Genomic DNA, 16,407 nt, shown 5'->3' with positions numbered 1-16,407 from the left:
TCTTTCTTCTTCTTCATTTGTTTGTTTAGTTTGGTTGAAACATAACTTTAGGAATTTTGTGGGACCTGGGCTGAAATGGTTTCTCTTGAGTATTACAGAATATCACTTTGTTTTGTCTGTATGCATACATGGACAGGTAAACAGATGTGTTTTTGTGTTCTTTATGAACACTCTTCATTGTTTTTAAAGATTTACTTATTTATTATATGTAAGTACACTGTAGCTGTCTTCAGACACACCAGAAGAGGGCATCCCAACTCATTACAGATGGTTGTAAGCCACCATGTGGTTGCTGGGATTTGAATTCAGGACCTCTGGAAGAGCAGTCAGTGTTCTTAACCTCTGAGCCGTCTCTCCAGCTCCATATTTTTATTTCAAGTCAGCGTTTCTCTGTGCAGCCCTGGCTGTCCTACAACTCACTCTGTAGACCAGGCTGGCCTCAAACCTAAAGATCTACCTGCCTCTGCCTCTGCCTCTGCCTCTGCCTCTGCCTCTGCCTCTGCCTCTGCCTCTGCCTCTGCCTCTGCCTCTGCCTCTGCCTCTGCCTCTGCCTCTGCCTCTGCCTCTGCCTCTGCCTCTGCCTCTGCCTCTGCGCCTCGAGTGCTGGGATTAAAGGTGTGAGCCACCACTGGCCTGCTATTCATATATTTTTGATGAATAGTCTCTCTCTGGCCTAGGACTCACCCAAGGCTAGGCTGTCTGGCCAGCAAGCCCCAGGGATCCATCTGTCTCTGCCTCCCCATCCCTGAGATTACAAGCACATGCTGCCACACCTGGCTTCTTCTTCTGGGTGCTGGGGCTCAAACTCAGGCACATTAGTGCTTTACCGCCTGCTCTAGCTCCCCAGTGCTACTACCTTAAATTCTAAGTTAGTTCGTTGGATTGGGCTTTTTCAGACCACAGGAGTATTAACCTGGTTTCCTGAGTACGCTCATCTTTCCTATAGCGTCCTTAGCAACAAAATCATTTTATCAGTCCAGGCGTGGTGGACACACATTTTATCCCAACATTCAGGAGGCAGAGGTCGGTGGATCTTCATGAGTCTGAGCCTGGTCTGCATCAAAGTTCTAGGCCAGCCAGGCTGCACAGAGAGAACCTGTCTCAAAGACAGACAGAGAGAGAGAGAGAGAGAGAGAGAGAGAGAGAGAGAGAGAGAGAGAGAGACCCATCTCAACTAAAAACTTCCACTTTCAGAGCACCCCCTTATCACTATTAAATCAAGGCTATCCTTTATTTATGTATGCATGTGCATATGTATGTATGCATGCATGCATGTATTTGTTTATTAATTGAGACAGGTTGCCCTCAGCTTGAACCTATGATTCTCTTACCTCAGCTTTCTAAGAGGAGCACACCACTATAGTCAGACTACATTTTTTTAATACTTAGTTACTTTATGTCCCACTCACTGTCCTCCTCCCAGTCACCCCCTCCCCAATCCTTCCCCCATTCCCTGCTCCCCTTCTCTGATCAGGTGGGGACCCTCCTGGGTCTCCCCCCCTCCAACCCTGGCACATCAAGTCTCTGTGGGGCTAGGTGCATCCTCTCCCACTGAGGCCAGACAAGTCAGCCCAGCTAGAAGACAGGCAACAGTTTAGGGAATCAGCTTACATTCTTAAAGTGCTTTCTTTTTTCTTTTTAAAGTTTGTTTGTCAGCCCACTACTAAAGTTTTATTTTGGAAAATTTGGGAAATTGATCATCTTTTTGTTTGCTCTTATTGCCTCCAGATCCCAAGTAGCTAAGAATGACCTTGAATTTCCAGTCACCTAGCCTTCACCTTCTAAGTGCTGTGACTGCAGGCCCCTCCCTGTAGTAGCAGAGTACAGCACTGCATGCCTGTCACCCCAGGACAGCAGCACATGCCTGTCACTCCAACACTGAGAAGATGGAGACAGATGGATTCTTGCAGCTTGCTGGCAGCCAGGGGATCCAAAACAGTGGTCCCCGGGTTCAGTAAAAGACTCTGGCCCAAAAACTAAGCTGGAGAAGCAATGGGAGAATGATATCCCCCCCCCCCCCACAAATCCTCAGACACATTTTTGTTGTTTTGTTTTTGTTTTTTTCAAGACAGGGTTTCTCTGTATAGCCCTGGCTGTCCTGGAACTCACTTTGTAGACCAAGCTGGCCTCGAACTCAGAAATCTACCTGCCTCTGCCTCCCAAGTGCTGGGATGAAAGGCATGCACCACCACCATCCAGCTCCTTAGACACATTTTTATAAATTCAACGCTTTTCTTGTGTTTGCTATTCTGTTTTGATATCCTTTAGCCATCTTTTGAGTATGCAATGTTTTGTTACTTGTAAAGTTAATAATTAGAAGTAGTTTGTTTGGAATTTTTTCTTTGGCTTCCTTTTTTAATGGATTTATCTCATTTTGAATTATGCATATGTGTATGTGTGCATGTGATTATAAGTGACCATGGAGGCCAGAAGAGAGCGTTGGACCCTCTGCAGCTGGAGTTACAGGTTGTTGTGAGCTGCAGTGTGAGTGCTGGAATTTGAACTCTGGTCCTCTGGAAGAGCAGCAAGTGCTGTTAACTGCCGAGGCACCTCTTCAGCCTCTGGATATTGTTTCTTGATTCAAATTTTCTGGCTTCCTTTTCTGCAAGCTTACCTACTAGGTTATGAAATTTTATATTCTTAGCTTCTTTGTTTCAAATCTTCTCAACCGAAAGTGATGTCCATAGTCCCCGGAAAATGCAAGATCTTGCATTTTAAATTTTTAAAAACAAAAAAGAAGCCAATGCAAAGAACATGAACAGAGGCGAAAGATGGGAGGGGGAGATCTCATGAAATACGATGGTAAGCCTGCAAGTTGACGGCTCTATCAGGGGAAGACAGTCTTACCGGGCAAGCAGAGCACTGTGAGCATCTAGAGCAATGGGCAAGGCATGAATAGAACAGAAAAGGGCACAGCCAGAGATGTGGAGGGATTCTCAGAGGGCAGCTGTCTGAAACTCATGAGGGCTGACTGAGGTCACCAAGAGCTAGTGGCACCAAGGGGATGAAGGAGAATAAGCACAAAAAACAGTGGTTGAGCAGGCGCTGGGGACCATACCTACAATCCTGGCACTCCAGAGCCGGAGGCAGAAGGACCACAAGATTGAGGCCAGCCTGGGCAAGATAGTGAGACCCTGTCAAATGGAAGAAGGGAAGAGAAGAGGAGGGAAGGAGAGAGGAGAGGGAAAGGAGGGGCAGTAAACCCAAAATCTCTAAGATAATATAACCAGTTTAGGAAGAAGTAAGAGGTAAGAAGTAGAGGAAGCAAGGGCAGAAGTAGTCTAAGAAAAAGAAGATCTATGGAAATACTATAAACCTACTTGTCCCCTGGCCATAACCTAGATCCTTCATTTATAGCTAAAGAAACTGAGAGTCACAAAGGCTAACCAATCCCCCTGGATGCCCTGCCTAGCAACACAGCTCAGGCAAAAGCCTATGTAAAATAAATGGAAATTCAAGAAGGATAAAGATCAAGAGAAAACTTTCTGTTTCCAAAAAAGAACCTGTTTTTGTTTGTTTGTTTGTTTGATTGATTGATTGATTGATTTTTTTTTCATTTAAAACTCTGCTTCTTTCCTCTGTAATCTAAGGCTCATGGTCTTGAAATTATTTTCAACGTGTCTGATAGAAAACACTGCTGGTGACGTTTTTTTGGCTTGCCAGAGAAATACAGATGCTATTGGTCAAAGGAAAAAGAACTGTTATCTATTACACTTCTTCTTAATTCTTTAAGGAATTTTATACTGCTGAGGCCTAGAAGGCAGGAAGGGTTGCTCACACTAAACTGAAAGGCATCCCTATAATAACCTTGATAACACTCCACCCTGCTCCCTCCCAGAGATAACAAACATCAAGGTAACTATCCACCTACGGAAGTGGACGCAGCAGCGTAAAGACATTCATTAGGGGAAAATGTCACCCACTTAGGGATAATTCTCAATGAGCTGGCAAACACCATTTTGCTAGGCGAGACAGAGTCCATCTAGAGACACCCTAATGACGCATATATAAAGCAGTCTTCAGCCAGGGACATTCACCGTTGGGGCAGCACTGCAGAGTGATCACCATGTCCGTTCGCTTTTCTTCCGCATCCAGACGGCTGGGCTCTGTGAGGCTCTCCAGCGCGGGAGCAGCCTTGGGGGCTGGAAACGCATGCGGAGTGCCGGGCATCGGAAGCGGCTTCTCCTGCGCCTTTGGGGGCAGTTCATTGGCAGGGGGGCTCGGTATGGGCGGTGCTTCTTGTGGGGCCTTCACAGCGAATGAGCACGGCCTCCTCTCCGGCAATGAGAAGGTCACCATGCAGAACCTTAATGACCGCCTGGCCTCCTACCTGGAGAACGTGCAAGCACTGGAGGAGGCCAATGCTGACCTGGAGCAGAAGATCAAGGACTGGTATGAAAAATTTGGACCTGGGTCGTGCCGCGGTCTCGATCATGACTACAGTAGATACTTCCCCATCATTGATGACCTCAGGACCCAGGTAAGACGTCCAATGACTGATAGGGAACATATTGACCCAGAAACATAGTCACAGCAGGACATGGAACTCAGCTTCAAGGACATCATTATCAATATGCAAAATCATTTCTGGGCTGGAGAGGCGGCTCAACAGTTAAGAACGCCGGCTGGGTGTTTAATTCCCACCATCTACATGATGGTTAACAACCATCTGTAACTCCAGTTTCATGGTATCCAAAGCCTTCTCCCAGCTTCTGGGGGCACCAGGCACACACATAGTGCACAAATATACATGCAGGAGAGACACTGATACACGTGGAAAAGTGAATTTTTTAAAACAATAATAATAATTCACATTACAGTTATAACCTTTGAGCATGGCCCACCCATCATTGGGTATCAGGCAAGCCTGTATGTTTTTAGTAACACAGAAATATCAAGACCTGCCCAATGCCACCAACTAGATATTTATAAACTTAAAAGGGAATTTTTTTTAAATGATAAAGTAGGAATTAAAAATTAAAACCGACTAGACTTCAAGTCCCCATTTTCAAAACGCTCATCATCAGCCCCAAGGTTCGAGAAGTATCAGTGTGATCTCATGTATAACTTAATTGCGGGGAAATTTGAATATTTTCCTATATCCTCACTCTTACCTACCTGTCCACTCATCAGATCATCTCTGCAACTGCACACAACGCCAACATCATCCTGCAAAATGACAACGCAAGACTGACGGCGGATGACTTCAGAATGAAGTGAGTTGAGCCAAATTAAAACACACCAAAAGCTCCCTTCCTTTTTTCCTTGGGCCACTGGGGGTTCTTCTCTGCTCTGCTTTGGCCCGTTTGTCCACTTTAAACCAAATCCATATTGAGGAGACCTACATCGTAACCTAATTTACTTAGAAAACTCAGGGCTTATTCAAATGAATGTCAAGGTTATAGGGAAGAGAACTTTGAATATTCCCATTATCTTGCCTCATAGAAGTGTGTCTATTCCTTCATGGGTAGTCTTTGGGGTAACCTGAAAAGTGGGGTGACTCAAATCTGGCAGGAGAGAATGAATCTTTCAAACTCATCCCTAAGGTATGAGAATGAACTGGCACTCCACCAGAGCGTCGATGCTGACATCAATGGCTTGCGGAGGGTCCTGGATGAGCTGACCCTGTGCAGAACCGACCTTGAGGTCCAGCTGGAAACACTCAGTGAGGAGCTGGCATACCTCAAGAAGAACCACGAGGAGGTAGGCACCCAACCTTCCCGGTCTTCACAGCCTGCCTCCTTCTGGGAATCGAACCCTAATTACGTTTTGATAAATAGTGTATCTTAACATCAAGACCGTTTTAATTTCCCCTTACCCCTTTGAAATATTTCTATTATTCCCTCTCAAATGAAACAAACAAGCCCAGGGTAGTAGCTCACAGCTACAATCCCAGATCCCGGGATGGGGTGGGGGGAAGGCAGCCTGGGCTCCAGAATAAATCTGCCTCAAAACAAAAAGAAACAGACCTCGCAAAAAGCTTTGAGCCTTATAGATCCTGTCCACTTGGCTTCCTTACAAACAGTCAGAACCTAATGTTGAACAAATCTGTTTCAGGAAATGCAGGCTCTGCAGTGCGCCGCTGGAGGCAACGTGAACGTGGAGATGAACGCAGCCCCGGGCGTGGACCTCACCGTCCTGCTGAACAACATGAGAGCCGAGTACGAGGCCCTGGCTGAGCAGAACCGTAGGGACGCCGAGGCCTGGTTCCAAGAGAAGGTAAAGCCAGGCTCGCTGGCACACGCCCTGCACCAGGTGTGGATGCCGCTGCCCACACCCTGACACCAGCTCCTGCCTTTGCAGAGCGCCTCCCTGCAGCAGCAGATTTCAGACGATGCTGGAGCCACCACCTCAGCCAGGAACGAACTTACAGAGATGAAACGGACTCTCCAAACCCTGGAGATAGAGCTACAGTCCCTCTTAGCCATGGTAAGTAGGAAGGACGAGGTAGGTTTGCTTTGGAGGTTGGGGAAAAACTCGAAAGAATTTTCATCCTCGTCGAGTTATTTACTTGGGATTTTTATCCACTGATTACTCTACTCACCTCTGCTTGAAAATTACACCAAGATGTTAGCAAGTCCTGGAAACCAGCAACTACAATTATTTAGATGTGTTCAAGAAGAAAGTTTATTTTGCCTTGAGCCTTCTCTCCCAAGTCGAAAGATCAACACATCCATCTCTGCACAGCACAAATATCATCCCTGGATTCCCCACCCAGTCTTCCCGTCAGTCAGTTAATTAAGAGCACTTAAGTTCCTTTTAAGTGGATAAATAAGAAGCAAAGTAGAGGTGTGAAGGTTAAGTCTAAAGCCTAATGACAATAATAACACCTTTTTCATTAAGGGTTTGCCCAGCCAGTGCCCCTACAGGTTAGTCCACAATACCCACTGCCCCCGGGCACAGACAGGCAGACTTCACAGCTCACATTATTATCTCCAAAAGAAGAATCAGGTTCAAAGAGGAGAGGTGCTTCCCAGAGTTGCACCATTAAGGAAAAAAGTATGAGACTTCCTATCCAACTTGCCAAACCTAAGTCTATACCTTTCTGCCTGGGACTAGGAAACCTGCAGCAGTGTTTACCCACAGAATGCCCGTCCGTGCTATATGTGAATGTATGTAAAATTATATGAAAATTTGGCTTCAAGTGGGTTAGGAAGGTATTGCCATCTAGGCAGGCATAGTGGTGCATACATTTAATTGCAGCACTTAGGAAGCAGAGGTAGGTGGATCTCTGTGAGTTCGAGGCCAGCCTGGTCTGCATAGTGAGTTCCAGGATAGCCAGGGCTATGTAGAGAGACCCTGCCTCAAGAAGAAAAAAAAAATGACATCCTCATTTCAAGTAAAATTATAACAGGTGTTCCCTCTTGTTCTGTATAGACTCATTTGACTTTACAAGCCAAGCAATTAGACAGTTTAAAGTTTAAAAGGGCAGTGTTTGTCTTTGCATCATGCTATATACGTACATATACAATGTTTATACAACTGGCTATAGATCAGCAGGAGACAAAGACTTCATGTGATTCACAAGGAGGGAGCAGAGTGTAGGGGGACTTTAAGGAGAAAATTGGAAACTGCCACACCCCACAAGCACAGCATCTATTGGTGTGTATGGTAGGGATCTTTCCACTGCACCTGAGAGAGAAACAGTTGCATTTTTTTCTAACATTTTAAGACTGACAAGGACTGGTATGGTGTCTGCCATGAATATAGAACAGGTGGAATCTTTCAGGTAGATATGATTGTCTGATTATATGTGCAGTGTGTCCATGTATATGTGCAGTGTGTACAGTGCACATGTGTGTGTAATCCAGAGGTCAGCCTTGGGTGCTGTTCTTTGGAACTGTCCACCATGGTTTTTGAGACAGAGTCTCTCAAGTGGGACATGAGGCTTCCATGTTAGGCTACATTGGTTGATCCTCAAGCCACAGAAACTCTGTGTTCCTTTCCCCAACACTGGCATGACAAGCACGCAGACCTAACTTTTTAATGTAGGTGTTGGGGGCTGCTCTCGAGTCCGCATGCTCACATGGCAAGCCCTTTACCAACAGCCATCCCCACAGCCCCGAATGTGACCGATTGCCTTGTATAAGGATAACTCTCTTCTAAGGGGCTTGGCTTATTCTGAATCAGTACAGTAACGATTTCTACAATACCATCTTCTCAAACCACAGAAACACTCTCTGGAGTGCTCCCTGACGGAGACCGAGGGCAACTACTGCACGCAGCTGGCTCAGATCCAGGCTCAGATCAGCGCCCTGGAGGAGCAGCTGCACCAAGTGAGGACGGAGACGGAGGGCCAGAAGCTGGAATATGAGCAGCTGCTGAATGTCAAGGCCCACCTGGAGAAGGAGATCGAGACCTACTGCCGCCTCATAGATGGAGACGAGGGGTAGGCACTCTTCCTGTTGGACACTCCTTAAGATTCCTAAACATCACCTGAGGCTGAGCCAAGTCTCTGTGGTCCAGATCACGTGTGAATGGAACCTCTCTCCCCAGTGTTACTTCAGCAGTCAATGAACTCCTGTAAGCTGGTGCTGTTTTATGGCTTTAGCATAATTAATGCAAATTCTTTTTTTTTTTTTTTTTTTTTTTTTTTTTTTTACAGCTCTTGTGTTAAGGCAAAAGGCCAAGGAAGACCCGGAAATCAGACAAAAGGTAAGTGAAAGCTCTATGAGGCGTTCATGGTTTCTTCCTCTCCTCCTTCCTCTTCTTTCCTCCTCTTCTTCCTCTCTCCCCTGTGTGTGCCTGTGTGCAGCTGCACCTGTCTATGGAGACCAGAGGGAAACCTAAAGTAGCATTACTCAGCCACAGTACTCCCCTTTTTTGTTTGAGCGAGGGTCTCTGACTAGCCTAAAGCTTGCCAAGTAGGTGACACTGGCTAGCCACTGACTCCCAGGCATCCCCCTGTCTCCACCTTCGCAGCTCTAGAATGACGGGTGACTTGTTTTATGTGGTTTCCGGAGTTGGCACTCAGGTCCTCATCATTACAAAGGAATCACTTTACAGACTGAGTCATCTCCGAAGCCTTGCTTTCTGTCTTTTTTATTGTATATGTTGTTGTTTGGTTTTTTGAGACAGGGTTTCACTCTGTAGCCCTGGCTGTCCTGGAACTCACTCTGTAGACCAGGCTGGCCTTGAACTCAGAAATCCACCTGCCTCTGCCTCCCGAGTGCTGGGATTAAAGGCAGATTATCTATTTTTCAAATGAGTTCATCTCCACCTGTGAATTTAGCACAATTTTAATGGTTTGTTTGCGTCGTTTTTAGATTCGCCTAAAACTGCCATCGTTAAAACTGTCGTGGAAGAGTTAGACCCCCGTGGCAAGGTTCTCTCCTCCAGAGTTCACACCCTGGAAGAGAAATCCACCAAAGTCAACAAGACCGAGCAGAGGATCCCTTCTTGAACTCCGCCTCTAAAGCAGACGGCTCTAGTTTCAAATACCAAATCTAAATGCTTTTCCTACGTTATGTTTCTGCTTCTCTCCAGTGAGCCGAGATGAGCTCCTAATAGATTAGTGACATTCTTTGACTTTCTCTCTGGTGATGCTTCAATAAACGTCTTCCTGTTGCAAGTTATTCTCCCTGGTTCTGGTCATCACTGAATCTTAAGTACACCCTCCCAATGAAGCTCAATTCTACCCTTAATTTTCTGCGTTTAATCTACTGCTCTTTGCAAGTTCGGAACTGGCTGAATACATAGTGGTTGTAGTCACATGTGAGTTCATGACTCAGTTGACACGGCTACTGGTTGAATACACAGGGGTTTGTCACATGTCTATAAAATTTTGTCTTCCACCCTTCCACGCATGCTGGGCATACATAGGTTGAGGGCTGGGCACTGAGAATAAAACAACTAATTAAAATTAAAAACCGGTTCCTGGACCTGAGAGATGGCTCAGAATCAGCTCCCCTGGTCCAGTTCCCAGCATCCATCTCTCAAATTCCTATCATTCTAGGGGACCCGATATCCTCTTCCAGGCCTCTTTGGGCACTGCACTCATACATGTATGTATGTGTGTAGTGCACTATATGTACACTGTACACACGCATGCTGGCAAAACATACACATAAAATACAAATAGATGGATAATCATTTTTTAAAAAACAGATCTTGAGTATAACAGACTCATGGAAATCAAAATAAGAAATTAAAAAGTCAGAAGCATCCTAAACATAAAGGAAAAGTGGGTTCTTTTAAGAGAAGAGAGAGAGGGGTTGCATGGTGGGGGGGGTGAAAGATTGTAAAAGCCAGAGATAGCAGAGGACTGTGGTTGCTGCACAGGACAGGGCTCTTATGCTCAGGAACTCAGTGAATAAGACCAATGCAGTATTAAGCCAATTAATTCTCCAGCACTGATGGTGAAGGGAGCCATGGAGTCTCATCCCCAGCTAAGGAGCAAGCTAGAGGCAACTGATGGCTGAGAGAGGAGTGAAGGTGGAAGAGGAAGAGGAAAGATGGGGAGAGCCGAGGGATGGGGAGGAGCCCTGTGAAATGCTGTCTTCTAGACTTGACATGGCTACTGCCTTCGTGAACTCACAGCTGTGTGTCATGGCTACCTACACAGGATCAAGTCAGCCATATCCCAGCAGAGTGATTCACCAAGCCCCCCCCCCCACTTACCAAGGAGCTACCAGCAGTGGATAGTTATTGGGAAAGGGAGAGTAATTCTTCATTGAGGATATGGCCTTTGGTACGTTTCCGGGCTCTCGTGGATGGTCCCAACACCCACGCACGTATGGACAGCACCAACCGGACTTAGAGGGTAATGAAAGAAAAATCATGAAATTGGGAGAGAGTTGTATTGTGGGTATAAGAGTTACTTTTCTTGTACAGTGAATTTTACCATGACTAAGGCAGCTTACAAAAGAAAGACTTTTTTTTTTGGCTTAGATGGTTAGTTAGCGTCTATCATAATGCCAAGGCAAAGCTAGCAGGCAGGCACAGAGGCTGGAGTGGGATCCTAGTTTTGAAAATGGTGGGTTGTTTTTTTGTTTTTATCTTTTTTTCTTTTTTTTAAGAATTATTTACTTTATGTATATAAGTACACTGTCGCTGTCTCCAGACACACCCAAAGAGAGCATTGGATCCCATAACAGATGGTTGTGAGACACCATGGAGTTGCTGGGAGTTGAACTCAGGACCTCTGGAAAAGCAGTCAATGCTCTTGACCACTGAGCCCTCTCTCCAGCTCCTGGAGCAGAATCCTTAGAACTGACATCCTGAACCAAACACAAAACAGAGAGAGAGAGAGAGAGAGAGAGAGAGAGAGCGCTTTGGGCTCTCAAATCCCACCCCCAGAGACATGCTTCCTCCAGCAAAACTGTGCTTCTTAAACCCCCCCCCCAAACCACTGCCATCGACTGGGGACCAAATGTTCAAATGCCCAAGACTATAAGGAATATTTCTCATTCAAACCACCATGTGGGCGGGGGGGAATATAGGAATAATTGGAAAGGGAAAATATGACTATATTTCATTATCTACCTGCATGAACTTCTCAAGATAAATGAAAATTAAAATGCATTAATTAATTGAAGATAGAGACTGTGGGTGTCACTTGCTTTGTAGAGTGCTTCACAAGCAGGCCCAAAGCTCTCATTTCCATCCCAGCATCACATAGACCCCGTGTGGTTGCACACACCTGTACCCACACTCTGGGAGGTGGATGGAGGACGGCCAGAAGCTCAAGGACAGTTTCAGCTACATAGAGAAGCCATCCTGGACTCCATGAGACCTAGCTTTAAAATTACAAATAAGATAAAATGAAATACCTGGGTGACCTTTAAAATGCTTAACTTTCTGAGTAACAGGATTTTATGTCAAGCCAGAAGGAAAAAAAATCTCTCTCCACATAGTTTCATAGTCAGCAATACTTAGCCACTATGGAAAAGAGTTCAGCAGGTTCTTACAAAGCTAAACACACTCTGATCATCCGATCCAGCAATTTCTGGAAACCACTGGATCCCCACTTCTCCACCCAACTTTGGGTGAAATCATCTCTGCACAAAAACCTGTGCAGGGGGAGCTGGAGAGTTGGCTCCCAGGTGAAGAGCACTCGCTGCTCTTCCAGAGGACTGGAGTCTCTCGTTCCCAGCACACGTACAAAGCATCTGTAACTCACGAGATCCTACATCCTCTTCTAGCCTCTGGGAGCGTCAGCATACATGTGGCATGTACTCACACCTACCTATATATAATCTTTTCTTTTAAAAAAAATGGTACAAAGATGTGTACAGTGAATGTATTCACTGATTGACAAAGTTCAGGAGCAAACCAAATGCCCTTCAGTGGGTGGGTAAAAAAATAAATGACAGCAGATCCAGACGATGGGGACGTTAACCGGGGCTATCAAGCCTGGAAAAGACAGAGAGGACACTTCAATGTGTAAGTGAAATACTAAGTGAAAGAAGCTGAATCGGAAAGGCTGTGTCATGTAGGAGTCCAGCCCTCTGACCTCCTGAAAATCACAAAACCATGGAAATGGTACGTACACACGGGTCAGTGGTTGCCAATGACTGAGAGGAGAGGATAAATGTGGGGGTGGGGCAAAGGGGTTCATGGGACAACTAAATGTACTCTCTATGCTACCATGAGGGCGGGCATGGGTCTGTGTGTAATTGTCCAACCAACAGGGCTCACCGAAAGTGAACTCCGACGTGAACCACGGTGAGTATGAAGTGTCTCGGTACCTTCGGAACAAATGCTCTACTCCAGAGAGGACTATTGCTGCGGGCCAGGAGAGGCTGTTGATAAACTGGGAGAGATTTGCAACAGTATATGGGAAGTCTCTGTACCTTCCACTGAATTCCATTGTGAGTTAAAACCATTCCTAAAAAATTCTTTACAGCTTTTATTTTTTTAATGACTAAAGAGTTAGCTCAGATTTCCTCAATGGCTGGGATGTCTGATCACCAAGTCACCCAAATGAAGGGAACAGACTCTTTCTACTGGAACCAAGTAGAGAGAATAGGTGAGCGTACTGGGTGTACTTGTGGCTTTTAAACTGTAACTTCTAAGGAAGAGTCAGTGATAACAGATCATCGGCACCTGCTGTGTGCTAAGCACTAGGCTAAGCTCTTGGTCCCCACAACAGCCCGATAGGGTGGATACTGTGGTCATCACCGGTTCATGAGTAAGGAAACTGAGTCAGAGAGCAGTGGATTCATTTTCCCAGAGTCACACAACTAATAACCGGAGGTGCTGGAATCCAGGCAGTCTGACTCACCGCCCGTGCTTAGCCACGACCTCACACCATGCCGGTGAGACCAAGAGCTCCTTGGCTCCCCCTCCTAGTGGAAAAGGGGTTGCTAGCCCTAATTGTCTTCTCTTTCCCAGACCAGAGAAGCCATTTGGGAAGGGGCTTACACAACACAATCTGATTCTCAGAAGAAATCTTGTCCCAAAGCAAACCACTCATGTTCAAGAAGAGCATTTTCCTGGGCAGGCAAGGAGGCTCAGTAGGTAAAGGCGCTTGCAGTCAAGTCTGATAGCCTGAGTTGGATCCCCAGGGTCTACATGGCAGAAGGAGAAAACTGACACCCAAAAGTTATCCTGTGATCTCCACATGCCTATTGCAGCACTCGAATGCATGCTCACATGCACACACATAAACACACACACTAAATTTATACATACATACAAACATAAAATGTTTTTTAATAAAAATGCTCTTCTAGAAGAGCCAACAGAAATTTAAAAATTATGCATCTTTAAAGTTTTAAATTATTTTCTATTCATTTGGAGTGAGGGTGGATATGGGTGTAGGGACACAATATACCATGGCATATGTGTGAAAATCAGAGGACAACTTGCTGAACTTGCTGATGTAAGTCCTCTCCTTCCACCATCTGGAATTGAACTCATATCCTCAGGCTTGGCATCAAGTGCCTTTATCTGCTCAGGCATCTCACCAGCCCCTAGAATTTGCATTGTAACCAATGGAATATTTGAAACTAAACAATACATTTATGCATGGTAAGATCCTTAGGGTAAGACAGACATGTAAAACCTCATCCTGAAATGAGAGGTCGAAACAGCATAGAAGTTCAAGTTCAATTCAGTTTAATGTCTTTGAATACCAGCGACGTGCATAGAATGCACTTTGGCACCTAGTGGATTCTCAAGAAATGATGGCTGATACACCAGCTGCTGGTGTGAATCCTGCTTTCCAGCTGTGACTACATGATCTGAAGAAACAAAGACATTGATAGAAATGACCGGGGGAATCCATTCGAGTCATCTCAAGCTTCCAGAAAAGCAGAAATACAAATAAAACTATATATTAAAAACATAAATAAAAGTATAAATAAAGCAAAGTTATCCTTTTAAAGTTTTACTTTAGAGAGATGGAGAGATAGTGCAGCCATTTTGAGCACTGGCGACTCTTGCAGAGGACCTGGCCTCAATTCCCAGCACCCACATGGCAGCTCACAACCATCTGTAACTCCAGTTCCAAGGGACCCAACATCCTCTCCTGACCTTGACCATGCATGCAAGTGGTACACAGACATTCATGCAGACAAGACATTCACACATACTCACAAAATAAATTAAACTTTAAAAAGTCTCAGTGTGCAGGAAATCTGTGAAGAAGAGAAGGGAGGAGACTTGTCCTAGTCGTAAACACCGACCGTGTTTCCAGGGCTTACACATCATCCGTGCTGCCGTGATAGAGAAGTCGACGATCTCCATGCCCATGTTATTTCCATAGCCAGCTCATCTGCAAAATGGTTCTAATAATATGTGCTTAACTTAGTGCACAAAAGATAAGTTAATTAGTATTTATAAGCTACCTGGAGATAGACAGATTGTGTTAATAATACTTTGCAGTCTCGTTAGAACTCTTACCTTTAAAAAAAAAAAAAAGTCAAGTCTTATAAACTATTCCTCTGCCAACCCACTGTCACGGTTGTTTCATTCATGGGAAACATTGGCAAAAGAATAAAAATTTGGCCAGGTCACAGCAAAATGATTAATAATTCTCTGGATCTAATTTATAAATCTTATAGTATGATGCTGTGGTCCTAATTACAATTCTATATTAATTGTTTTTAAATATTTGTGCTTTTTTTTTAGCTCATACATTCTAGTCCACTGGATAGCTCTTGTCTTGTAGCAACAAACATCTGATATTCCTCAAACTTCAACATCTACAACATTAAAAAGCTTCATCCAGGAAAGAATTCACGCTTCAAAACTAAACCTGTAACCAGCCGACCAATCAATTTGTACCCATCATAGGTGATGGGTACAACCTGCCCCTCTCTGACGTGTCCACCTTATTATAATAATACAAATAATTAACACTTATAAGTGTCTGTGCTCTTCAGACTGTCTGATAGCCGTTCATTATTGGAGCTGCTCATTGAAGCCTTCGACGGACACTGTGGGATGTGATTATATGCATTTGTTCCCAGGGAAGTGAAGCACAAAGAGACGGGCTGATTTCCCGAGGGCTTCGTGGAAAAGAAGAAAGCACCTGCTTCCCCATGGCAACCAGTCTCCTAGGTACCAGATTCTGGGTTTCCTAGGTCATGATGGAAACCGCCCTCTGCTCCACATATTTCGTTCCCCACTGATCCATGTGAAGCTCAGATCTTAAAGTCACAATGCTTTACATACACAGATGAAAGCTGGAGAACCAGGACAGGGTGGGACAGGGGCATGCCTGTGACCTCAGCATCTGGGACGGCAGAGGCATCAGGAGGATCGGACAAGTTCAACGTCAGATTGATTGGTCTATACAGTAAGTTCCAGGCCAGGCAGGGCTATAAAATGAGACTTTATCTCAAAAGCAATTTTTTTAAGGAAAGAGAGAAAACACTTCAGAGCCTCAGTAGTTAGTTGAATTGATGTTCTACTCCTAGATCAAATAAAAAGAAAAAAAGAAAAAAAAAAAAGATGGCACCAGGCACAGAGGCATATATCTGCAAAACCAGCACTCCAATGGCTGAGAGAGGAGAACTGGAATTTAAAGCCAGACTTGACTATGTGAGACCCATTCCAAATGGTCAATAAAAAGGAAGAAAGAAACTCCCAGTACAAAGCCCTGCCAACACCACTTGTTTATAAACTTTAGCAACGCTGATAAGCAAGTTACTCCAGAACGTCTGTGTCTGTTGTTTGCTTTTGACTTTTTTTTTTTTTTTTTTTTTTTTTTGGGTTTTTGAGACAGGGTTTCTCAGTGTAGCCCTGGCTGTCCTGGAACTCACTCTGTAGACCAGGCTGGCCTCGAACTCAGAAATACGCCTGCCTCTGCCTCCCACGTGCTGGGATTAAAGGCGTGCGCCACCACGCCCGACTGCTTTCGACTTATTACAAACCAGTGCCAGGGACTGTCGAGACCTCTCAGTAAGTAAAGCATTTCCCATCCAAGTGTGAGGACCCCCACCCCACCCCCAGGAACCT

General features: G+C 45.0%; 1 protein-coding gene across 1 annotated transcript; it reads left to right on the top strand.

The window, feature by feature from the left end:
• The first annotated feature begins 4,021 nt into the window (after positions 1–4,021).
• Krt27 (keratin 27) lies at positions 4,022–9,575 on the top strand. The gene is made up of 8 exons (NM_010666.2): positions 4,022–4,480; positions 5,134–5,216; positions 5,547–5,703; positions 6,058–6,219; positions 6,304–6,429; positions 8,172–8,389; positions 8,606–8,655; positions 9,267–9,575. Exons 1-8 carry the CDS (start codon positions 4,067–4,069, stop codon positions 9,401–9,403), a joined length of 1,347 nt encoding a protein of 448 aa, NP_034796.1. The 5' UTR covers positions 4,022–4,066; the 3' UTR covers positions 9,404–9,575.
• The last annotated feature ends 6,832 nt before the right edge of the window (positions 9,576–16,407 follow it).

The sequence above is a fragment of the Mus musculus genome, chromosome 11 (genome assembly GCF_000001635.26).
Source record: "Mus musculus strain C57BL/6J chromosome 11, GRCm38.p6 C57BL/6J".
In the NCBI taxonomy this organism is placed as follows: domain Eukaryota; kingdom Metazoa; phylum Chordata; class Mammalia; order Rodentia; family Muridae; genus Mus; species Mus musculus.
The sequence above is the reverse complement of the archived record's forward strand: the minus strand, read 5'-3'. Positions and strand labels throughout refer to the sequence as shown.

What these genes read in the sequence shown, in the direction of transcription:
- Krt27 (NM_010666.2), top strand. Translation starts at nt 4,067, where the DNA reads ATGTCCGTTCGCTTTTCTTCCGCATCCAGACGGCTGGGCTCTGTGAGG. An exon ending in TTGATGACCTCAGGACCCAG is followed by an intron (nt 4,481 to 5,133) that starts GTAAGACGTCCA and finishes TCCACTCATCAG; the next exon opens with ATCATCTCTGCAACTGCACA. An exon ending in AGGCCTGGTTCCAAGAGAAG is followed by an intron (nt 6,220 to 6,303) that starts GTAAAGCCAGGC and finishes CTGCCTTTGCAG; the next exon opens with AGCGCCTCCCTGCAGCAGCA.